General features: G+C 44.8%; 1 protein-coding gene across 4 annotated transcripts in view; it reads right to left on the bottom strand.

Moving 5' to 3' along the window:
- Window positions 1-5,625: 5,625 nt before the first annotated feature.
- Window positions 5,626-12,044, bottom strand: part of RPS6KC1 (ribosomal protein S6 kinase C1) — an 85,864-nt gene continuing 79,445 nt past the window's right edge. For all 4 annotated transcript variants that reach the window (XM_038134142.1, XM_038134143.1, XM_038134141.1 and 1 more), the window contains 2 exons: window positions 11,406-11,501; window positions 5,626-8,241 (listed from right to left, as the gene is read on the bottom strand). In XM_038134142.1, coding sequence (XP_037990070.1) covers window positions 8,131-8,241; window positions 11,406-11,501 — 207 coding nt within the window. In that variant the 3' untranslated portion in view covers window positions 5,626-8,130. The remainder of the gene's footprint in view (window positions 8,242-11,405; window positions 11,502-12,044) is intronic.

Below are 12,044 nucleotides of genomic sequence, written 5' to 3'. Positions count from 1 at the left end.
TACAGACAGGAGGTGACCAGTAGCACAGGTTCCATATCCCTGTGCCAGAAAAGCCAAACCAAAACATAAATCCTCACGTGCCTTTGCACACGTGCTGCAAACCAAGGTGTGGGACTCCTAAAGGGGCCGTGCCAGTGCTGGTGTCACATCACAGACAGGACCTAAGGTCTGCCAAGAGAGCTGCTACCTCCATTGTAAAGACAGCTTGCCATATGTTTTTTATTCGAAAACCAAAAATTATACATTTTCGAGAGAGAAAAAGAATTTTTCTAAAATCTAATTGACATAACAAAAAAAAAAATAGAGTACTGTGTTTCCAAGAGGGTCTAAATAAAAAGACACCCTGAAAACCTCACGTGAAACAGCTCTGAGCATTTAGAGGTTTCTCATGCATTGTATTGTAAAACAGCAGCTCATTCTTTTCAGAGCAGCAGAGGTAAGAGCACACAAATGATTAAACAAGCAGGTTTAACTATCTTGCACTGACGAGGAATTTGTCAACATGGGCTCGGTATTTATGCAGCTCTGCAGCAAATACTGTGTGGCTGCAGGAGTCAAACAGCTGTCTGTCAATAAAGCTATTCTCCTCGCTGGAACATAATAGCACAGACTCAACATGACCCTCAGAGGCCTCTTTAAGCTGCCTGGCTGTCTCCTCCTTCCCCATCCCTCCAGAGTCCTTCACCAGCAAGCTCTGAATTAAAAGGGAGAGTTAAAAAAAAAGAAAGAAAAAAAAAGTATTAGACTCTTTTCTATCCATCTTAATATTAAAAGTGACTTAACCCTGGGCAAGTCACTCTACACTCACAAGCCTGAGCTAAAGCAAAGTTAGGGAAAGACAGCTTTGATTCACCGCATGTGAAGGGCTACTGACAATCCCTTTTAATAGAGCTTGCAACATTAATGTAGCCAGAGCCACATGTGACACCCATTAGGGCCAGGGAGAGCTCCCACGCATATATTTCAAGGAAGCAGTAGATTCCCCGGTCCCAGAAGCTGTCTTCATTACAAAAGTCTAATGCATTTTTTATTATTCAGCCTTCAGTGGAAATGTCACCTTTCTAAAGCAAGCTGTTATCGTGTGTTTCCCATGCCAAACACATGGCCTCTAAGGAGAGGGTTTTATCTCTACATTTTTAGTGATTTGTATTTCTCTTTCAAGGAGCTCCATGCCTTAAGGCACCTGAAACGCTCACAGCACAAGAAGGTGAGGTTACACGGGATGCTGCCGACGAGGACAAAAAAAACCCAGGGCCGGGAGCCGGTGCAGCTTCCAACAGTAGCTGCCCTAGCCGATAATTCCCCTCCTTTAGCAGATTTAATTATTTTCCCTGTTCTTGGTTGGGACCACATCCTCAAAGAAGCAGGGCGCCCACCAAGCGCCGCCACCGCAGCCTGACAGCGCAGCCAGCACCACTGCCCGGCGCCTGCCAACCAGCCAGATGCTGCCACATATTGGCATCTGGGGCCTGGAAAAGCAACTGCGGGCTCCGTTTGGCGGCGAATCCTGACCCCGACAACTGAAGGAGACAAAAGGAAGATAGACGGGAGTGGGGGGCGGAAATCTCTCCTGACAATTTCACTGGTAAAGATTTAGACAAAAACCTATTGTTTCATCGCTCTCCAAATGAATAAGTTTCAGAGAGGAGAAGAAAAAAAACCCGCCCGGCATATTCTAAATGCTGTCAGAGTCCAGGGTGCAAGGACAAGGGATTATTTATGAAAAGAAATAATGAGGAAACCAGATGCCTGCCTTTCTCAGCCCTCTGCGCTCCAGTCACCCTAACAGGGCTTGTGCAACCCTGCTCATCAAAGACTTCTCAGCCTTAAAACACAGGGCAGGCTCTCAGTAACTCTTCCCATCTCTGCTACCAGGCAAAATGCCCTCCCTGTTTTATAGGGAGGCCCCCACAGTAAATCAGAGGCACAGCAAAGGCTGAGGGAAGACTAGCAGACCTAACCCCAGCCAGGGAGAGTAACTGAACAGCCATATTAACTGCACCCACCAGAATAGCAAAGAAACCAAAACAACATTAAAAATAAAAACCAAACCACAGAAACCAACCAAACAAAAAATCCCCACGCCTATTTCACTAACACCAGGACTGACTGTGTGGGTGTGCTTAAAGTAGGAAAGCAAACAAGCTTTCTATACCTGTTTCCAATGAAACTGGCTTCTCTCTGTAATTGAAGGGTAAGCTCCTGACCCCAGAAAAGTCTAAGTGAAAATTCCCAGTGATGTTAATGGGGCTGGGACTTCACACTGTGAGGTGACTTTACCCTGGGAAGGTGATTAACTCAGGACTCTGCAGTATCCCAGAGCACCCGTCAAGGGGCCTGCAAGGAGCCAGAGCAGCCAGGGTCCGCGTCACCCTATTGTGTTTGCTGGGCCTGGCAGGGGCTGGTTGCAGAGGAGTTCTCTGTGGCCAAAGAAGACACGATGCTGGAAAGGATGGCAGCAGAGTAGCAAAGGCAGCAGAGTAGCAAATTTTAAAATCTGGAGAAAGGATATGTGCCACTTGGCTCATGACCCATGCTGTTGAAGTAGCTCTTCTCCATGCCTAGTTTGTAAAGGAAGATTATGAGCTGGCAAATGTCAGACCACAGAGCACAAGCAAGACCCCAAGTGGAGCGTGGCTGGCCAGAGCTGTGTTCTAAATCATGGCACACCACCAGTCTCTCTCAGGGAGGCTCCTTCCTCGTTATCCCACTGCTGCGCGAGGTGCCATAAAACTCTCTTTACTCACACACTGCTGGGGGAACCAATTTCCTAACGCTTTTACAATCCCTGTACTTTCATATTGTGGGAGTAATCCTCTCTCTTTGCTTCACCAGTGCATGGGGATAACTGCTGCATTTAATAATCTGCTCCTGTGTCCCAGCATTTTGGGGCAGCATTTCAGAATCAAGGGCACAGAAAGGGCAAGAAAATCTATGACCAAGGCTGAAGGATGCAACACAGGACACGGATGGAGAGAGCTGAGGAAACCTAGAAAATACCCTGGAAATAAATGGCTCAGCTCATGGAAGGGGATGGGAGAAACTGGCACAAGTGAGGTTGTATCAAGATAAAACATCTCTTCTCCAAGGCAAAGCAAAAAGAGGTTATCAAGGCTCTGATAAGGAAGTCCACTGACCCCAGCAACTGCTTGTTCCTTGTCTGGTCCATTTTTATCCAGCTCCACCACTTGGCAACACCCTAGTCTAGCTTATCACCCCCAAAAGACTTTTCTCAAACTTGCCACCCTTAGGATCTCAGCAGCAAAGCATCAAGGTGACCACCCACAGCCTACCCAAGACAACACCAATTTCCCGCTGCCCAGAGCTGCACGTGTCCCCAGCCTTCCCACACATCACAGAACCACTGCAATCCTCTGGCAGCAGCACTAATCCCTCCTGATGGGTCCCTGGGCCAAGAAGATGGAGACAGAGCAGCCTTTGGAGAAGGAGAGCCTCTGATCTGCCAAGAGACAGTGAGGTCCTGTTGGGGCAGCACATCAAGCTGTCACCCGCTGCCAGGAGTCTGGAGCATCCTCTCTGCTGTACCCTGATTAGCCTCCTCTGCCCCGCAGCAGGGGTGCGGGAGATTTCACTGCACAGCACCAGCAAGCGGTGGGATCACTTTCATCGCTTTGCCACTAACAAGTTGGGATTTTCTTGAGGACAACGCAACCTTTGGGCCAGGGCTGCCCAGCTCTGCTCATGCAGATGGCTCAGGCAGGCACCAGCGCTCCACCGGCCCCGCGGCGCAGCAGCCAGCCCTGTGCTGCCAGTCTCAACCCCTGCTGCCAGCAGCAGCTGCTCAGCACCTTTTAAGCAAGTCCCATTCCCCCTCTGGGAGTTGGCTCTGCCACCCCTTCCCAAACAGCAGCTGGAGCCACGCAAGGCACCCTGTCCTGGGGGCTGCCAGCATCCCTGCTGCTGCTTGGCCCAGTCCCTCACCCCCCCCTTGTTCCCAGACCCACTCCCCTAAGCAGGAGCTCACCCCAGCCTGGTGACCTTGCCACAGCCCTTGTCCCCATGCAGCGCCATGGCGTGACACCCACAGGGGGCCCAGCCCTGGAAGGCACAACCACACGGAAGGTCCTCAGGCACCAGGGTGGCCAAAGCCCCAGATCTGGTCCTCACTATGCCCCAGCCTACCCTTTGTTGGGGGGCACGTGCCAAACAACCACCATTAATGCACGTGGTGCCACGAACCACCGCAGAGCAGAGCCCGCAGGAAGGTGCTATGCAGGAGCATGGCTGAGGAGAACAACAGGCCCCAGCCACATGAGGGGCCTCTCTCCAGCAGCATCTGCCATAATCCCCTCAGGACACCACGCAGCAAGCGCAGCAGTCCTCAGGGAACAAGCCACTGAGGGAGGGAATGGGCGACATTCAGCAGGGCGCTGCTGCAGCAAACCAATCCTGCACACCAAACTTCCTGGGGCCTGCAAAAAGCTGCAGGGCTCTGATTTGAAAGCCACGGCTCAGTAAATGCACGGAGCTGAGGGCCGGCTGCCGGAGGTGCCGCTGACTGGAGGAAGACGCTGGGTTGTCCAGCCACAGGATGGCACGTGCCGGGGCCCCCCTCACTTGGAGCACAGGACGAGGCAGAAACCAGGAGCCAGAGCACTCAGCTCACAGCAGAGCCCTCACAGAAAGCAAAAACCCAAAGAAACTAACAATTGTACTTTTTCATTTTATTGCTAAAATCCCTACCATAAATCTCACCAGAGAGGAAGTTTCTGTTTCTCCAGCTTCCTACTCAGCGTCCTTGAGAAAACAAATGATACCACACTCAAAAAAAAAAAAAAAAAAAATCCTGTAGTGGTTTACTTCACACTTCCCTGTACCTTGTTATGCTGAGTGTTTCATTTAGAGAGAGCTGACCTCCCCAGCCTTCTTCATCCCAGTGCCCTTCGCTGCGGGGACACACCAAGGAACAGGTTAGCACTGGAGAGAGGAGCCGGGTGGATGTTCCAGCGCGGGTAACCCTGCCAACTCAGCATCCCAAAGGTGCGCCCGGAGTCAGCGTGACAGTGACTGCTGTCTGCGAGGTGATTTTTACAGGAGACACAGGAGCTGTGCTACAAGAACAGAAGCTGTGAATACAGCCATTCAAAGTTATGTCCCTTGTATTTCATGAGGTGCAGTTTCTCCCATAGGTCTGGGCAGGGGCCCAGGCTTACCTCACGGCAATTCTACCCAAGGCAAGCCTTTGAACATTTTGTATCCCAGTTTCTCTTAGTAGGACACAAAGAATATTACAGCGTGGTTCAACAGGGTGAAAAGAATTACCACTTTGAGATGCCCCAAGTGTGTAATCTGCTGTACCTGAACATCCAGAGGAGAATAGGAAAATCTATAGGTTTATTTTACCATGTTTTACATAGACTGTAGCTAATTCTTGGGGGGGAAAAAGGCACTGATTTGTTTTGCTGTTAGCTATTAGGTGCAACAGAAGGAAGCGGGAATGAACACTCATCCAAATGGAGGTGTGCATCACAGGGCTTTGTAACAGGCACCAAAAAGAAGGTAGCTAGAGCATTTCAACTCATTAAAGCAAAGGATAAAAAGCACTGATCAGGTATGGTCAGTCTCCAAGAACTAAATGTGAACTTCAGAAAGCAAAGGTCTACATTAGGTTTGAAAGGTTTTGTTTATTAAAGGAATACATGTAAACACCAATACAACATAATACATGTCCAAGGAAAAAAAAATAAAAATAGAAGCAGGATTGGTTTTGTGCAATTAACTCCAGACCGTGCTTCCCTTGACAAACAATTATCTGAGTCAGTGGTAATGTTACAAATACTTGTAGCATCTCAAAAGCTCATTTCTGGCAAGTCACTGCCATTCCTTCTACTCTCCATGATCTAGATTTCCTCACTACTAACATACTTGAAAAAATATGTTGGTGTCATTAACTAAACCGAATGCTTTGCAGTGGGAGTGACTGATCATCTGGTTTCTGCCAGAATGGAGTTCTCCTGCTGCTGCTCACAGAAACCAGCTTGTGCTCCCATGCTATCTTATTCTGCCTTTGCTTACAGCCAGCACACAAGCACAACCTGAACACGACAGCATTTCAAAGTAACATGGAAAATACTTTTTTTGTACAGTTATCATCAGGCAAATGCAATGGGACAGATTAACACAGGCAGTGGCATTATCTGGTAGCTGGGCTAGAGAGCCCCAGGGAGGGAATCAGGTGGCCAAGGGGAGGGAGGCTTTCCTTGAGCAAGAAGCCCTCTCCAAAGTCACAGCCAGGGCAGTGCTGGAAGGAAGCTTGGGATCAGCTTGGTCTCTGCATTAGAGATTTCCGACCCGCTCGGCACAGGAAGTTGTTCCTGTGGCTCACCTGAGGGAGTTCCTGTTATGAAGCCAGAGGGTGGCGGGTTGAAATGCAGCTTCTGTGAGTGATGTAATCTTGGACGGCCCTGGGTAGGCAGTGATACTAGTGACCTGGTTACAACCTGCAGTGTTGTGACAGCCCCTCTGCTGGCCTGGTGATCACAAGAAAGGGAAGAAAGAAAAAAAAAAGAGAGGAGTGGAATAATTTTAAAAGGAAAAAAAAAGTTTCCAGATTTCCTTTGTTTAAGTGAAGCATTTTCCTTTTCCACTTTATTTGAATACATCGACCTGATGTCTAACAGATGGAGACTGTACAGATGCACTTTTGGGAGTGCCCATAAAATACACTGCTAAAATACAAATGGAAGGATCACTTTTTTTTTTTTGAGTTGTAAATTCAATAATCGTTGCTGTCACCTCACTTTCCCAAAGGAATTTGCCCTTTGTTCTCCGGATAAAGCTGGGCAGAAGGGGCGGGGGGGGGGGAAGACTGCAAGCAAAGGGAATATTTAGGAAAAAAATCCATGGATACATAATCTGTACATTGCAGTGTACAGTGTTTGTACATCAGGAACCCATACAGGCATGGCTGCTTAGCAGCACTAGCAGCACTCAGCAAAATATTCTGCATGTCTTATATTTTTCTCCCATTCTCCAGACATTTCTAGCAAACAAACAGGTCAGCTAATTGGCTCCTGCCCAAGTCTTACCCACTAGGGTTTGCTCAGAGATGTCACTTAGTCATTTGGCATGAGCAAATCCCAGGCTTCTTCCTGTTAAAGCAGCAGAGTGGGTGAAGGCTTTCTTTGATTTATTAGGAGTATTAACAAACAAACAGAGGAGTTCAGAAGCTTCCTCAAGCACAAGAACACGAGCAGAAAGGTTTTTTTCCTGAAGTAGCAGCTAAAAATAGGACACTTAGAGGAAGTAAAGTTCATTAAGTGATAAAGCAGTGGCTGCAGCGATGAAAGAAGAGTTTTTCCTTTTTTATCTATATATTTATTTAGTGTTATGTGTTCTTGCTCCTTATTAGAGTGCTGAAGCAGTGTTTATCCAGCTGAGGAAAAGAAGATTTCCCTTTCTGTAGTGACTTTAACATGTAGCTCATCAAATACAACAGTCAAGAGTTTTAAACAGACATTGCCAGCCAACAAAGTACAACATTTGACAGCATTATTTGCCTTTTATATGCTCTTTCCAGAATGGGAAATGATATGCTATTTTCAAGACATATTCCACAGTATTATGCAACAGCTTTCTTAATTTTTAATGATATATTATTTTTAATGTGTCAACTTTTGCATAAAGCATTTCAGTATTTTATTTAGTATTTTCTTTAGCACATACCGTTAATAAATTATTTGCTTTTTCCTTCCCTACCCCTCCAAGAGCTGCACTTAGCATAGGGAAATGGTCTATTGACACAATAAAAAAATACTTTCAACTGGCACAGTCTATAGACACTTCTATCACCGGACAAAGCACCAGGAGGACATTCCTGCCCCTGCTTATCTGGCAGTGCCAAACATGCTGCCCAGGAGCTGCCTCACAAACCTTCCTTTGATGAAAGGACTCACACACACGCAGCAACCAGCTGTGGTAAAAATAAGCCAGCACCCTGTACAACCAGTGATTCCTGTTAAAAGTGTTCACTTTTGGCTCTGTTGCTCCAGCATCCTTTAGCCATTACATCCAAGTGGTTTGAGACATCCAAAGGAAGCAAGTCAGGGTGCTCCTGTGCCAGAGAAACTTGTCCAGCTGACCTGAGTTTGTTCAGAGAGCACGTGTCTCTCATCTCTGCAGATCTGCCCATTCTATAAGGGCAAAAAATGGATGAGATTTGATGTCTTCAACACCAGCAACGCCAGCACCAAGACGCTCCGCAGGATTAAACTGCAAAAGCTTGACATAAAAGAAAAAAACACATGATTCAGTGAGTAAGAACAAAAACAACTGCTTAAAAGTTCCAGAGAGGTCTAAGGTAAGGGACATCCTACTGTTTTCCTGCTCTATGAATTACTTTCAAGAGTGCAAAAGCATACTTGAAATTCCTAAAATCCAGTAAATGGAAGAAGACTCCTTTCCTTGAGTATCAGTCTTACAGTCTTCAGAGACTACTGATCACAGCATGCAATTCCCTGAAGCACTGCACACTGGGACTTCATTTCAAGTGTAACCTCATTTTAAAAAGAGACAGCAGAAGCCAGAGCCTGCATCAGTAGAACTAACTCTGGACGCTGCGTTTGCTTCATGTTAACCTTTGCTCACACCACTGTGTTATGGCCACATCAGGGATAGCAGTCTGTAACTTTCCGTTTCATAAATTTTGAGCTGGTCCTAAAATATCAGGATAACATAGCCAGCTCTCCATTTCCTAAAAAAAAAAAAAAAGTTTTAAAGAGTCCTACAAATGGCCTAAAACTTAAAAGTCAAAACCCCAGTGAAAGAAACAAAACAGCCTAATGGCTTCATGGAAATTTCCTGAAACTCAGCACCTCATTTGCTTTTTAGTTGTACATCACATGCTGAATTCATGTGAAAAGGAAATCACAATATTTACATCTGTTTAAAGATACCAATCCATATAAAAGGGAATGCAAAGGTAAACTCCAAAGAAACTAATAAAGACATACAAACATATTTTGCAGTTTTCAAGAAGTGTTTATACTCTATTCAATTACAGCCAGTACAAAGGCACGATCTCTTGCTTGCTTTTTCTGCAACAGCTTAATAGGATAACTTCTCCCAGTTGTCACTTGGAAAAATGTGTATTCATATCTTGATGCAGTCAACATCTAAGTGAGCCTACATCCATAAACATAGGAATTTACACATTTTAAGATGGCTCTGCTATTTGCAGTCATAGTGTCACACAGTAAAAGTAGCTTGCTGACAGTGAATGGTGCTGCTCTGGTATCTCCCACAAGCCACAGATGCAGCCAGGGTGTATCTGCCTTCCCAGGAAATACAGGCAGCACCACCACAGGGAAATCACGCATGGTCACTTATTTTCTGGAGTTTGTCCTTCCAGAATAACTTTAATCTCAGAAAAAAAAAGTAAACTGAAACAAGACACCTATTGAAAAGCCACATTGCATATTTTATTGGTAGTAGAACTTGAAGGTTCCTGAAAACAAAAACCTGAGTGCAAAATTCCTAACCAACATAAAAAACAACTTTATCTTTCAGCAGAAATTAGCAGATCTCTGTTTTTCAGATGCTGGCTAAATGAAGAAGATGTTTACAATGAAGTCATCTGGACTGGAAGCCACAGCAGGAGACAACGCCTGACACAATTTTCTGTATAGCTGAACACTGATCCCGGAGAGTTACTCTGTGATGTTTTGACCTGTTTACCCTTGGCAGTGGGGGGAAGGAAAGTCGCAATGACAAATTGCTATCCATGCCAAGAGAGCTCTCTTCCTTTTCCTGACAAGGCTTCCTCAACAATGAATGGCAGCTTCCTTGGATAGTCACACAACAAAAATGTGATTTACTGCTTCATATAGCCAAACCTCCACCAGATAAGCCACCACCCTGCACTAGACAGCTTCATCTAACAGGCACTGGGGAGACTGTTCTCTGAACAGACATGGCCTTGTAACACAGCTGTGAGTGGCAGAAATACATTTGCCACTGAAACCCACCGGTGGCAAAAGAGAAGACATTCTTTGGCATATGTGAAAATAGGCAATACATTTGAATTGTACTAGTACTAATAATACCAATAGTAGTAATAATACTAATAGTATTATTGGTAGTAGTATTACTACTAATAGTATTACTATAGTGCTGGTAATACTATTAGTAGTACTAGTAATAATTAGTATTAGTCTACAGCAAAAAACAATCCTACACTGGCAGGGACACATGGACTGGACGACTTCATTTGTCTTCTAGTCTTAATGGGAGGAATTCCCTTCATTAAATGTGATTTTGCTTTCCTTCAGCTATTTGTCCCTTATAGCATCTGTGGGTGAAAATGGGATTTTTCCTCAATCACTTCCCTTTCTACCTTTGCCAGACATGTACTTTCACCTTCAGTGACTTCATGTCACTTAGTCAAAATAGGTGGTGTCCAAACATACAGTTCCATTTCCACTAACCATGTCACAGTAACAGCACAGAAATCAATCTGTCCCTGGCTCTTCTCACTCACTGAATTTTCAAAATCTGTTTCCTTTGTTTCCTTCAAGAAATACTTTGTCCACTCTGCTCTGTTCAAAACTACATCTAAGTCATGCCACTATTTATGCACCCGCTACCAAGATCCTCTTCAAACCTGAACAGCACAATTCGCATATATTGCTGCTTCTTCTCAAGTGGAACAGATCAGATCTAGGCACCACTTCCACAGTTATGTCAAAATTAACTAGCAGGAAGATTGCATTAATTGAATTTGAAGACCCTGTACTATATGTTCAGTTATGACTACCTAAAGCTAAGAGTAAACTAAAACCATCAAACAGTACTATTCCCAATAATTTTTAAATGGTGAATCAGTCTGGAAGCTTGTCTATATCTTACAATTTTGCCTTTTGTCCAACCTACCCACTTCTGACTACAAAAGTCATTGGATTCACCATTTAAAGCACTTTTCTTAAAAATGGCATCCAGAAAGTTTCCTGGAGGAGAGCTACACACTTTCAACCACAGCAAGGTCATAACCTCAAATCAGTGTGCTACAGGTTTCATAGCACTTTGAGCTATTTTGCTGAATTGGCATCAGCATTTTTTACTTTACTTCACTACAAATGTTTCCATGAACATTTAGGGCACAATTCCTAAAATGTTCATGCATCACCAGCAGGTATTTCCAAAGCATTTGCCAAACTTGTTCTTTGAAGAAATGGCAAAGCACTCCCGTTTTCTACAGACCCAGCCGGCAGCAGAAGTCAAAGTTTGCAAATGCAACAAGACAACTGGGCAAAATTCATTAGTGCTGACAAAAGGGCTATCCATGTTCCTACCAGGAGCTTTCTGGTTTTACATTTGCTTCACCAGAACAAGTTAGGTAGGTAAGTATTTGTCGCATCCACAGAGAAAACAAATTCTCCCCTCATCACCTGCTGAATCAGTGATCTGGCCTCCTTCGATACATGGTCTGGTATATTCAAAGAAGTATGAGTGTTTATTCCTGATGGATGGCACTCAACCAGAGACTGGAGGAGAAAAGGAAAAAGGGAAAAAATAAATGAAAGCAGGAAGGCATATTTATTAATTTCAAAACTGCAGTGCTGGATTATCTCCTACTGTCCATGCAAATTTAACACACAAAGCCAAAATTCAGTGCTTCCTAGTATGAAGTACTGGTTCTGGGAGGAATGTCTACAGGTGCTGATGAGCTCCCTGAGTTAGAGCTTTAGAACATTTACATCTTAAAGCTTCTGTTCTATTGCTCAAGTTTGAAGAGCCTGGGAATTTGGTGGACTTTGCTTTCTTTGTGCAGAGCCGTCAACCAATTACCAGTTTGATTTGGCTGAGCGCTCTTTGTCTCAAAATACCGAATCAATGTGTAACAGCAATTTATTGCTTCTACACAGTCTCAGGAAATACTAGTGGAAGTATTAGGGCAAAAGTTTTGTACATGTACAGATGGAATGTTAGAGAACTTTGATTTCACTGTAGCTAAGAGGGCAGCATAGTTTTGGTTATTTTTTCAGTCCTTAGTTTGGTACAGCTCTATTAAGATGCTCTGCTGAAGC

This window comes from Motacilla alba, chromosome 3, assembly GCF_015832195.1.
Source record: "Motacilla alba alba isolate MOTALB_02 chromosome 3, Motacilla_alba_V1.0_pri, whole genome shotgun sequence".
Taxonomy (NCBI): Eukaryota; Metazoa; Chordata; class Aves; order Passeriformes; family Motacillidae; genus Motacilla; species Motacilla alba.
This window is presented reverse-complemented; position numbering and strand designations above follow the sequence as displayed.